This window comes from Trichomycterus rosablanca, chromosome 10 (assembly GCF_030014385.1).
Source record: "Trichomycterus rosablanca isolate fTriRos1 chromosome 10, fTriRos1.hap1, whole genome shotgun sequence".
Taxonomy (NCBI): domain Eukaryota; kingdom Metazoa; phylum Chordata; class Actinopteri; order Siluriformes; family Trichomycteridae; genus Trichomycterus; species Trichomycterus rosablanca.
In genome coordinates, this window is record NC_085997.1 from 25,019,526 (window position 1) to 25,032,905 (window position 13,380).

Consider the following 13,380-nt stretch of genomic DNA (forward strand, 5'->3'; position numbering starts at 1 on the left):
TGGATGAGCGATCGTCTCTGACTTTACATCTACAAGGTGGACCAACTAGGTAGGAGTGTCTAATAGAGTGGACAGTGAGTGGACACGGTATTTAAATACTCCAGCAGCGCTGCTGTGTCTGATCCACTCATACCAGCACAACACACACTAACACACCACCACCATGTCAGTGTCACTGCAGTGCTGAGAATCATCCACCACCTAAATAATACCTGCTCTGTGGTGGTCCTGATCATTGAAGAATAGGGTGAAAGCAGGCTAAAAAAAAGCCTGCAGAGAAACAGATGGACTACAGTCAGTAATTGTAGAACTACAAAGTGCTTCTATATGGTAAGTGGAGCTGATAAAATGGACAGTGAGTGTAGAAACAAGGAGGTGGTTTTAATGTTACGGCTGATCAGTGTATATCAGTTTGTTCATCAGCTGTGTCTTTTCTTTTACTGGTGTTGAATGTCACATTTGATATCAGTATTGTGCTACCATAGCATATAACCAAGAAAGTTGCTTAGTACTCCTTTAAGTTCATTCTAATGTCTGTTTGGTGATGGCTTAATTGCTAATGTAACATTAATAGGTCATTTTAGTCCTGGAATGGACTAAAACTCTGATAAACTGACCCAATTTACAGTAACGGAGCTGCAACTGTTAACAAAAACAATCTGCAAGCGATAGTATCCATGTTCATATGACAAACATGCAGAAGGTCCAAGGAAAGGTAAGAACAAAATCCTTGAAGTGGATGTGTGTGGTAAGATATCATTCTGTGTTTTTGCTGTCTGGAGTCTGTTTAATCTGGCGGGAATGGACCACAGCTCCAGCCAGCAGTTGAGCCTCCAGGGCTGCATGAAGGTCTGATCCCTGCAGCTCCAGCAGATGTTCTAGTCCCGGCACTCCGGCCTCCTGTGGGCCCAAAGCCCGACGCCTCCTTTGCAAGTCACCTTCTTTCTCCTCTCTGCTTGTCTTATCTTTTAGCGCCACATGCTCTAGAGGAGCTATATTCTCCTTTAAGTCCCTGCCCCCTTTTTTCGGTCGCTCAGGAGCATGTTTATCTTCAGGTAAAACCTCGTTTTGATCTAACCCGGTGTCCTGCTGAAAATGAATAGGTTTTTCCTGCTCTTGTAGATTTTGAGGTAGTTCTAGAAGATTAGCAGCCCCCAGGTTCTCTTTCTCTAGCCGCTCTTGCTCTTGCCACTCCTTCAGTTCGTTCTTGAGCCTCTCTTTTTCTAGCCTTTCTTTTTCTAGCTCTAGTCCTTCTTTTTCTAGCCTTTCTTTCTCTTGCCTTTCTTTCTCTATCATTTCCTTTTCCTGCCTTTCTTTTTCTAGCCTTTCCTTTTCCAGCTTTTCTTTTTCTAGCATTTCTTTTTCTAACCTCTCCTTCTCAGCTTCTACCTCAGCTAACCTCTGTTTAACTTTCTCCTCCTCCTTGGCAATTTCCTCTGGCAGCAGTTTCTCCAGGTTTTCTTCTTTACCTTGTTTGTTTTCTTTCTGTACAGGGGGATGAGGCTGAAACTGCCGTAACGGTACTCCTCTTGCACCCAGCTCCTTCTGCAATTCACCATCTAGGGGCTTTGCCACTTCTTTAGCCATATTGTGCACTGCTTGAGAAGGCTGGTCAGGCTGGTCAGCATTTGCAAGGCCCTCTGCAGCATTCTTATCATTTTCAACAATAACTGGGTCTTTTGCTTGTTCCTCTTTGGCTTTAGCTACAGGTACTACGTTTTCGGATTCTTGATGGTGTTCCAGGTCCTGATCCGGAGCTTTAACCTTTTCTTCTCCTACTTTTAGATCATGCTGATCCTGCTGCTGCACTCCTTTCCCACCATCAGCTACAACTTCAGCTAAAGACAGAACAGATTCCTTATTACACCATTTACATTTGTGGCATTCAGCAGATGCTTGGATCCTAAGCGACTTACAATTATGACTGAATACAGTTTGAGCAATTTAGGGTTAAGGGCCCAACAGTGGCAGCAGTGGGGCTTAAACCGGCAACCTTCTGATTACTAGTCCATTACCTTAACACCTTAGCTACGACTGCCCTGTCTGTCATCAACACCAAAGATGACATGCATAGTAAGAACATTTTATAAATATTTGAAGAACCCTAACATGAGCCTGCTTTTAGCACAGTGTTTAGCACAGTTTCCCCCTTTCAGTGGTTAAACCTAACCTTAGCAAAGGCTTCTGCAGGCTTTAGTCTCCGCAATTACAAGCCTGATATTCTCTTAGGACGGTTTTCAGATCTTAACAGTCTGAGTGATGCAAGTCAAAGCAATCTAGTGAGCAGCATAGCCTGCTACAAATCCATAAATCTGTACCTCTTATATGAAGGGTGATTTATATGAACATTCCAAAGTCTTCCTGTGTGCAGCACTGTGTTTAGTTCTGCCCTAGCTAGCACTAAGTATTAAACTTTCTTCACATTAAAAACTCAAGCTTCACATGATCATCTTATCATCTAATAGAAACTGTATGAGCTAAATGTAATTAATAATTTCCTTCGGGATAAATAAAGTATCTGTCTGTCTGTCTGTCTAATTGTTTAAAGAAGCTGCAACTGATGATTATTACTTGAAACATATACAATATATTGATTATATAAAAAAACCTTCAGTATATGTACGTGTAAGTATATTTAAAAAAACACAAAGTTTAATCTGAATTAATTTATTAATATTATTAATATGCATTATAGTTTAATTATCATTGGCAGGCAAGGCCGGTTTTTAGTAATTATATGTTGTTATTTTTAAACACACAGTTCCTATATACCATTTTTATGCTGTGGAACCTTTTCATTAATTTCAGTTACAAAATATATGTTTTACATTTTTTATATGTTTGAAATTGTCTGTTTTTTGTTAAGTGTATGTTTATTATGTCCACTTGGATCAGTCACAATGATTTATTAGAACCTTTATTGTGAACACTTGTACACCTGCTCATGTAATATTCCTATCAGTGCAATGTAAAAAATCATACAAACACAAGGTCAAAATTTTCACTTAATGTTCACATCCTGATGTTAATGTGATCTGAGTAATCTGAACATGGCATGGCGTCAAGAGTTGAGTACAGAGAGTTGAATAAAGTAAATATCAGAGAGAATGGCAGGCTGATTTAAGCTAACCAGTTAAGGCTTTACTAACTTAAATATTTTCTTCTGGACATCAGTGGTAGCAAAAAAGCTATTCCAAATACGCAACAACCTCAGAGCTCGAGACAGAGGGACAACAAGAAAACAAGACCACACTGGCATGACAAGACCACCAGCATGATAATCTGACATTGTACAAAGTACAATCCATCTTAAGAGGATGAATAAGTTAAGTGTGTTTTTTTTGCATTTCCCCCCAATTTCCCTCCCTATGTATTCATGTCCAAATCCCCAATTGCATGTTGCTTCTTCTCTACTGCTGCTGACCTCCACTCTGACCGAAGTGAGCCATGACTAATACACGCCTGTCCGACACGTGTGCAGTAGCCGACTGCATCTTTTCACCTGCATGAGACGAGTTCATATGGGGCTTGGTCTTGCATATGGAGAGTCACGCACCGATCTCCAATGATCAGCCAGCAGAGAAATTCCTTCTGGCATCCAACCTGACGGACGAGCCACTCCGTGTAGGCAGAGTTGAGATTCAAACTCTCAAACAAAAGATATCAGCTCTGGTATGCTAGGGTGTTTTACCACTGCACCACCTGAGCGCCCCCGAGTTTAATGTATTTTAATGCCGTTACCAGATCTAAATCCAATAAAGCACCTGTGGTACACTGGACGACTAGCAGCATGATTGTGCTAAATGTGAATTTAGGGTGCTTTTATACTTAAGCCCAATCCAGTAAATTATCTTTAAATTCCCAGGTAAAAAGACATGTCTAAAATGTGTCAATAGCATGAGCTCTTTGGAATATTAAGAACATGGTTTTTAAAACGCATTTTTCATATTTATACCCTGTTAGTCACTCAGATTGTGTGAAATGTTCAATATGAATCTCAAATGTGTGCTATACTTTGACAAATCATGTTTTTCATACTGACCTTTGGGTTCCTCCTCTTCTTCCTTTTTTTGATGAATTTCTTTATGCTGTTCTTCAATGACAGCCAGGAGTTTTTCTTGTTGGTCCAACAGTCGCTTCTGCTGCTCTTGTTGTTCTTTGATAACTTGCAGCAGTACAGCATGGTCTAATGCCCCTTCTGAGAAAGAAGACATGTATTATGTATTAAACCTCAGCGACCAACATTTACATTAAATGATTGGCTTTTAGTAGTAATTTGGGTTTTCTTTGCCTTTCGTTTATGGTGCACAGAAACAAACTTGTGAATATTAAATGGTATTAATTCTCTTTACTGATAAACACGTTAGAATTTAGTATACTGCTAAGGATTCTGTTAGTACATTACTGATTAAACAAATTCTATTAATACATACTGAATAAGCAAATACATCGTGATTAGAATTCTACCCACACAACAATTAAAATGAACTTAGTTTGAATTGTTCAGATCATGTGCTTTTGAAGACGTTTCGGAAAAATAGCCAAAGATTTCAGGAAATAAATGATTTTGTGAAATGTAGAGTTGTTAATAAAGTTGAATTAAGGGAAGACAAACAACATGCTAGAAATCAAAGAAGTAACACACAGGCTACAGAGCGACCCATACCTGCAACAATCTTTTTAATCACTGGAGTCCATGGCACAAGAGAGCAGGGAAGCAAAAGACAGAAATGAAGAGACAAGAGCAACATGTGCCTTTAAAGTGTCTTCATAAAAACCAAGCAAAGCAGAAGAAACAGAAATAAGATTCACTGTGCTAACTTTACCTGTTGACTAATGCAGGTTAACATAAGACAACAGGAAAAAAATACATAAAGACTGTTTTAAAAAAATATGTATTTTATCTTCATAGCAAATGTTTAAATGTTGTTAGTTTAATTTAAATGTACTTACAGTTCATATTTAAAACATTTACTGTTGTTTGTCACAATAAAAAATACAGTTAATGGATTGCATACCCAACAACTTGGTTTAGATACTTTATCTACCAATAAACCTGATGATATTTTGACCACACGTTTAAAAATACATATAAATAGAATATACTACAGATCTTTTAACAACAATGACTGTCTCTGCAAAACCCTGTCACACACTTTACAGAATAAAGTCAGATATGATCTGAATGATTTGAGCCTGGTCACTTCATTAAACAAAAAAACCTACCCTCCAACTTGTCTCCATCTTCTTCCTTGACATCCTTCCCTTCCGGCTTCTCTTCTTTATGCTCTTGAATGGCAGCCCCGTCCTTCTCCTCAGGAACAGGAACCACCGGTTCATGCTCTATACAGTAAAGATTTATTTTTTTATTTACTAGGATTTTAACATTATGTTTTACACACGTTGGTTACATTCATGACAGACAAGGTAGTTACTCGTTACACAAGATTCAACAGTTCAAGTTTAAGTTTAATGTCAAACACAGTTATGGACAATTTTGCATCTCCAATTAACCTCATTTGCATGTCTTTGGACTGTGGGAGGAAACCGGAGCTCCCGCAGGAAACCCACACAGACAGGGGAGAACATGCAAACTCCACACAGAAAGGACCCGGACCGCCACACCTGGGGATCAAACCCAGGATCATATTGCTGAACTAAGTACTAAGTGATTACCACAACAAAAATGTCAACATGTTTTAATACACTGGAACTGGACATGTTGCTTGAAACTACTCACTTTTTTCTGCCTCAGGTTCTACTTCCTTTCTTTCTCTATCTTCAGATTTATCAGCAGCAGCTTGTTTGTTCTCAGCCTGTTGCTCCTTCACTAAAGATGGAGGCTTTCCATCCTTACGCACAACCACCACCAGGTCTGGCTGCTGCTGTTCTTTTTTCTTCTCAAGAACCTCATTGGCAGCATCCTGGCCTACATCCTGCTTCTTAGGCGCCTCTTCCTTCTTCTGATCATCCTCTGCTTCATTCTGCGCCTGGCCTGCCCCTTGTTCTGCCAACTCCTCCTCCACTCTGTTACCAACGAGCTGTTCTTTTTCTGCGTCGAGCTCCTGAAGATTCTTGCGCTGCTCTATCTGAACCTCGTCCCGAGGGATGGGTGGTTCGTGCCGATGAGCCTCTCCATCAGGCACTGCAACATCTGTGAGGTAGAAGTAGAAGAACTAAGCAAACACAAAGTCATGAACACAGTACACTTACAGCAGCATAAACAAAAATAACACACATGCAAAAAAAGTGTTGAATTACCTGCTTCAGGACGGTCCAGCTGTACCTCATCATTCTTCCTCTCAGGCACTTCTATGGGGACTTTCAACTGTGGTGGCTCAGCTGGGTCCTTCACCTCTGCACCTATTACGTTCTCTGCAGGCTTGATCTGTTCCACAGCCGGTTTTGGATTATCTGGTTTTCCTGCTGCCACAGGAATCACTGGGATTTCTTTAGGCAAACAGAGAAGACAAAGTAAAGTGAAGCAATATAACAGGTATACAACTTCAACTGTACACTTTTGTTAATCATTTCTGTGGATTGCAATGCATATGCAGCATGCACTTTTAGGGGAAAAAAACATATAGTGACAGCAGCAGCACTGTGATGATTTGTCCTGTTAGTTTTCTTCACTCAGAAAACAGCTACTTTTGCAGCAAGAGGCCACATGCATCCTTGGCTCATTATAGCTTAAGCCTAAAATATGCAGACATCTAAATAGGCTTACTAATGATCGACAGTTGAACTCTACATATGCTTGTTAGGGACATACGACTTGGCTTGTTTTTTAGCACAACAGCCATCATAAAGCTTTCTTGACTGTGGACAATAATACCTGTGTTTCAACAGCTTCAAGGTTTTTCAGTGTTTCATGGATTACATCTGACTATTCAGACAAATTTCCTCTAAGCAAAAGATAAAAGTCTGGGTTTTCTGTCCAGTCATGGCAAAATAAATCACATTTCCTTGTAGAGCAAACTAGCCTTAATTATATGTGCACAGAGAAGGACATTTTAGATTACACCTTTCTCAAGACTTTCACTAACTGGTCAGAAGTATGTAAACACTGCTTAGAAATATTCAGTTCATTGCTAACTGATGTATTAAATAAATAACATAACACAATTTCTGCTTCTGACTTTGTGGCAACAGTTTGGGGAAGCACCCCAATGTTCATAAGAACATGGTTTAATAAGTTAGAGCCCTAACCTTAAAACGACTGAACACGATTGGAACATGGATTGCAAACCAGGCCGTCTATTTCAACATCAGTGCCAGATCTCGCAAATGCTCTTTTCACTCTGTATGCACATATTCCCACAGAAACCCTTCAAAATGCTGTTGAAAGCCTCACAGACAACTAAAAGCTGTTATAGTCACAACAGTTGGGCCAACTTGTAGATGGTTTGTCAAACAAGCTCATGGTCAGGTGGCCATGATCATACGAAGTACATGACCGTTCCTAGTGCAAGTAACCCTTAAAACTTAAAGGTACCCTACTAAACAGTGAGCCCTGAATAGTGTACCAATTTAGGTACAAAGTATGCCATTTGGGAAGCAACCTGTGGACTGATTTATGGCTGTCTGTGATTTATTATACAGTATTTTCCAGTATTGAGGTGGTCATCAATCATTCATAATACATTTAGTGCGTAAAGAGTTACCATATTTGAACTGATTCAATAGCAGTGCAGATCTAATAAAGGTTACATTTCTTAAGGGACACAATCCATAAAGCTAATTATTCTGAAGTCAGAGGCACTTTAATTAATGCAAACTTCTGATAGCTAGATATCTGAAAGCTGCAAGTTTAGATCATTTTGGTATTTGTCATGTTTAAAATTAAAGACCATCAGCAAATGTAAAATTAATTTTCCATTCACTGCTACAAACTAACCTTTTAAAAGTATTTTTTGTCGAGAAAGTCATGAACCCTACAAATTCAGTATTTATACGACTGATAGTCGTTTAAAAATAGTGGATTTTGTTAGTTCAGACCAGTGAACCCTAACCCTAACCCTAGAGTACAACATACAGTACAAATCAAAATGTGAGTCAGGCTAAAGCTAAAGTCCCCCCACCTCAACTATTTAGATAAAAGGGGGTCAGCACGGTGGCTTACAGCAAGAAGGTCCTGGGTTCGATCCCCAGGAGGAGCGGTCTGGCTCCTTTCTGTGCTGAGTTTGCATGTTCTTCCCATGTCTGTGTGGGTTTCCTTGGGGAGCTCCAGTTTCCGCCCACAGTCCAAAGACATGCAAGTGAGATGAATTGGAGATACAAGAACTGTCCGTGACTGTGTTTGACATCAAAAATTTAAACTGATGAATCTGGTGTAACCAGCAACTATCTGTTCTGTCATGAATGTAACCAAAGTGTGTAAAACATGACGTTAATCCTAATAAATAAATAAATAAATAAAGATGAAAGAGTAGAAAAGAAGGACAAGCACACTCATCAGCAGAGGGCAGCAGAGTACAGATGATCGCACATGGAATTGGGCAGGAGATAAGAAATAGATGAATGTGTGGAGCTTTCCATATAACCTTGCCTTTTGTCCTGAGCAGAAAGCTTTTGAATATTTACTCTACCATAACTTCCCTTATCCTGGGGCTACGGTTTTCTTTACGGCATAATAGCAGATATTTGAAATTTCATTCCAAGCTTTCTCAGTGAGTCACATTCCTCAAATGTTTGTGTCCTAATATGCAAAACTGCAATACAAAAAGTTATTTAAAAACAGCCAAATAAAAAATAAAAAAATCATATAGCTACTATAATGCCATTTGTTGTACTGATTAAATTGCATTAAATTCGCCTGTTGGGCCACTGGCACAATCCAGATTTTTACAGGAGGCTACTTAGAACCCCATGTTCTCCAGAGACGTAAAAATAAAGCAAAGCATATATAAAAATGCAAAGCCTGCACACATACACACACACACCTTCTCATAACTGCAAGCTGAAGGCTTTTCTACTCCCTCCTCCGTTCACACTCACTCACTCGTTCCCTAGTCCTGTGTTTCCGCACAGCTGCCCTCACCAACACGCCGTAAACAGGAAACAGGTGTGGAAGTGGGTGTCCACTCAGTGATAAATGCCAGTGTCAGTCAGAAAAATGGGAGGGGGTGCAGCAAGCGTGCAGGAGGGAGAGGTAGATAGAAAGCAAGATGATAGCTAAGCAGTGTTGGGACATAAAGCTGTCCGAATTGCCCTTGTGCGCATTTTTTTACGATCCTTATCCCTTTATACAGTAGGGGGAATTTTAGTCCCTCTATCATTTCCTTTGCCCTCTTCTGTATTTGGACGCCCTCCCATCCACCTCTCCCTCAGCTGGGGTTGGTGCAGGAAAATGCCAGCGGCTGTCTTGCTGCTGCTTTGGGACAGAGCACATTTAGGTTTGAAGGGCATCATTTAGGTCACAGCAGCACAGAAAAAAAACTATTGTTGGAGCCTGCAACCAGCCTTTTTTCTTAATGTTAATTTTTTCCTATTTTAATTTCCTTTTTTCCTAAAAACCAAAGACATGGGCATTAATACTGAGGTTCTGCCTCCTCTTTGTTGCTACAACAGCCTCTACTTTTCTGGAATTAACGCCCACAACTATTCTGTTGGAAGAAATTCGTGCCAAACAGTGTTTGTAAGGTCAGGCACTAATGTCAGACTTAAAGGCCTGGCTGGACGCAATGGACATTCCAATTTGTCTAATAGTGCTCCTTAGGGATTTGTGCACTTGGGTTCCTCAAACAATGTCTTTATGCACCCTACCTTGTGCACAGGAACACCATCATACTGGAACAATCCTCAAACTGTTGCCACAAAGTAAACGCATATTATTAATAGTATATCATTGATTATATAAATCTATCAGCAAAAGATGTTGCCTAAAACACTTTTTAATGTCTAAGAACCTTTGGCCATCTCGTGGATGTCTGTCACACTGTCATTCCCTCTTTCCACAGCAGTGACCTACCTGAATGTTTGGGCAGGTCTGGCACAAACTCTGAAGGCTTGTCATTAGTTTTGGGAAGGATGGCAGGAGGCTGTTGTTTAACTGGCTCACTGGACATGGAGAGAGTGGTGACTGTGCTTAAGAGCAGAATACCAAGGCCAACCCACAACACCAGCTAGAAACAGAGAAAGATGGAGAGAGAGAGAATGAAGAATGTTAATTTGTGAACACAGTTCCTTCAGAACTGACTTGTGCACATGATTTTTAAAATCTGCTCTACCCCTCAGGTTTCACAAAAGGACTGACTGCAATCTGTCATTTTGTGGATATAGTACTGAATACACCAAGCTACACCTACCATACAGATGAACAGATGGAAATACGATTAGTGACTGTAGAGCATCTGTTGTTATTTATACTGGAATGAGTATATTACGTGCAACAGTGGTGTTGGGATTTTCTTTATCAGTGGCCACTTTCCGATCACAGGACACTGCTGGTTTAATATTTTTGTTTGGAGCTCTATTAACACTTAGGTGTTTAAAATTCCCAACAACACTGCTGCACCTGCTATACTTATACAACACACACTACCATGCCAATACCATGTTAGGGTCATTGTGTGCTGAGAATGGTCCCCGGCCACCCAAACATCATAGTCGGTGGGAATCCTATGGGGGCCCCATTTGATTGATGAATGGAGTGACAAAGGAGTGGGGTGACAAAGTGTAAAGCAAAAAAATGGGCTGCGTTTGGTAAATGTTAGTTCTAGCTTATAAAATAGTCAATGAATGTAAGTACCAGACAGGTGTACCTGATAAAGTGCTTGGTGAGCGTGTGTTCATGCTTATTTAAAACATGATTGTCAGAAAGCAAGTATAGTCTACTTACCAGTGCATAATCAGGACATACAGTTTTAGACTACCAATGATTTAATTAATTCATTTATTTAGTTGATTTTTTCACGCCACTTTATACACTTGATTGTGTTATTTATGGCATGATCGGTGTTTTAAGTCATTACCAATTTTTTTAAAACAAGAATTCCTGAGAATGAAGCAGTAAAACCGTTGTTCTGTAGCACCTGCTGCCACCTTTCAGGGTTAAGCCCGAATGTCATTCTAATATGTTAAAAATGTAACTAGATAGTGTACAACAAGGTAGTGTAAAAATATGACACTGAATATTAAATGTGGTACTTTGCTGTTTGGAACACAGCCAAGCTACATAATTACTCAGGTCTTTCAGTAATTTTTCACACTCCGATTAGCTGTTACTAATCACTGGTTTGTCGCTGGGAAGCCCATATAACTACCTGATTGCGGGTGTTTTCAAACAGCTCTAAAATTGAAGAGTCTTTGTGACTGATCATAGACTGAAAAAATTGCTGAACCAGTAATGCTACACAATCAGTCATGTCGGGCACATGCTGAGTTTAGTTACCCATCAGGGATGTTCTTTTGAGATTTGTTGGTCGCTGGAACATCTAGACTAAACTTGACTAGTGTGTGCAAAGCATTATTAAGCACTAGGTAGCCATTGTTTTCTGTAGCTTTAGCAGAGCACTAAGCCACGGTGGGGCTCATCTAATGTCAGTGGGCAGATGAACATGTCTGGAGCATAGGACTAACTACTATTATACATATACATGAGCTTACAGACATCTCTTCCACCCAGTCAATCAGCATTCAGCTTCAGGGTACAAACAGCAAAAGGCACCATAGGGTAAATGATTCTCTTTAAATGAAAGTCCAGCATAAACGTTTATTCTCATACATTAAGTTACTTGTTCCAGTGAATAATGACAGATTTCCAAATGCATTGAAACCCAACAAGCATCAGCACGACCAAATGTTCCTAATAATTCACACTGTCAGTATTATACTGTCATGTTGCCGCTTACAGACGGTCTTAAAGTAGGCTTTGTTAGTCACAGGATATCCTGACTAGGAGAGCATTCTTTTAGCACCAGTAGCATAAGACAATCTGAGCCACTTGGCATAAAAAAGGCCACAAACCTGGCAGGGGGTATTATTCTGTCTTGCCAAGCCAAACATCTGCTGTAGCAATTAGGGAGAGAAAAAACAATTGCAAATTGTCATTCACCAATTTAGGGGCAACACTATTTGGAAAGACCCTAGTGGCTGAACAACCATGAAGCCATGGAAAATGCAAGTATGTACCAGCGATACATGCACTGTTTGGGTTAAATACAGGTAAACGTAGGATGTAACTGCACCAGACACTAAATCAGACAGATCCTGTACGCAGAGGAAGTGTAAACATCTGGCAAACCTGGACAACAAAAGTGTAGTGGTGTTATAACTCTTGCAGAAAATGCAGCATTCATACTCACTTCTCATTAAACGCTACACTTGTGACTCACACAGGACAAATTCACATCATTTTAGTTGAGAAATAAAAATATTTTTCTATTTAACTATTAACAAAATGCTTTATGACATAAACGGCTGCCATACAAATGCATTTTAAACATCCCTGCATAACTGTGTTGGTCTACAGCATATACATACCATTCCTGCCTATCTCACAGAAACATGAAGTTATTAGCCCAGCACAGCAATATGAAGGAAGTGATTTATGTGCAGTACCTGAGCAACAAGACCACTCTTCATGATCTTCCTGTAGATAAGAGCAGGACAGATGAAACAGATCAGGCTGCCCATAGTGGCTCCAGTAAGACCCAGTATAGTCTCCACTAAAACACACACAAAAACAGATTATTATGCATTTTAAATATTATGCTTTTAAAGCTACAATACATTCATAATAGTGAAATAGTTACATTTACATTTTCGGCATTTAGCAGACGCTTTTATCCAAAGCGACTTACAATTATGACTGAACACGATTTTTGAGCAATTGAAGGTTAAGGGCCTTGCTCAGGGACCCAACAGTGGAAACCTGGTGGTGGCAAGGCTTGAACCGGCAACCTTCTGATTACTAGTCCATAGGGCTGGGCGATATGGATAAAAAATTATATCTCGATATATTTTAGCTGAATGGCAATATACGATATACAGTATATCTCGATATTTTTTCATCCCATAAGGTAATAACAACAAGACACTTTTAAGGCAAAACTACATGTTCCAAATACTAAATACCAAAAAATTTTACAGGCACTTTTATTAATATTCATGCTGGGGAAGCTTCACACAGGAACGTTTGTTGTTTTCTAACGTCTCGCCTGTTGTGTAATGTGAATTACAAATATATTGTCTGGCCCTTTAAGAATGTTAAGTGCACTATAGGGCGCAGGGAGCGAGTGTGTAGGGAAGGTATCAGAATTTATCTGATCACGACCACGTACAACATCCAGTACAGAAATCCCTTCCCATAATGTTAGTTTTTTACAGACAGAGCAAATATATGCACATCACATATACAAACACACGTCAGAACAACAG

General features: G+C 39.7%; 1 protein-coding gene across 2 annotated transcripts in view; it reads right to left on the minus strand.

The window, feature by feature from the left end:
• Positions 1 to 682: 682 nt before the first annotated feature.
• slc38a10 (solute carrier family 38 member 10) overlaps positions 683 to 13,380 on the minus strand; it is a 29,952-nt gene continuing 17,254 nt past the window's right edge. The window contains exons 10-17 of one of the 2 annotated variants that reach the window (XM_063003720.1): positions 12,562 to 12,668; positions 9,971 to 10,124; positions 6,262 to 6,450; positions 5,741 to 6,154; positions 5,227 to 5,343; positions 4,667 to 4,687; positions 4,043 to 4,198; positions 683 to 1,838 (exon numbers count right to left, since the gene is read on the minus strand). In XM_063003720.1, coding sequence (XP_062859790.1) covers positions 757 to 1,838; positions 4,043 to 4,198; positions 4,667 to 4,687; positions 5,227 to 5,343; positions 5,741 to 6,154; positions 6,262 to 6,450; positions 9,971 to 10,124; positions 12,562 to 12,668 — 2,240 coding nt within the window. In that variant the 3' untranslated portion in view covers positions 683 to 756. The remainder of the gene's footprint in view (positions 1,839 to 4,042; positions 4,199 to 4,666; positions 4,688 to 5,226; positions 5,344 to 5,740; positions 6,155 to 6,261; positions 6,451 to 9,970; positions 10,125 to 12,561; positions 12,669 to 13,380) is intronic. The other variant, XM_063003721.1, reaches the window with a different exon arrangement.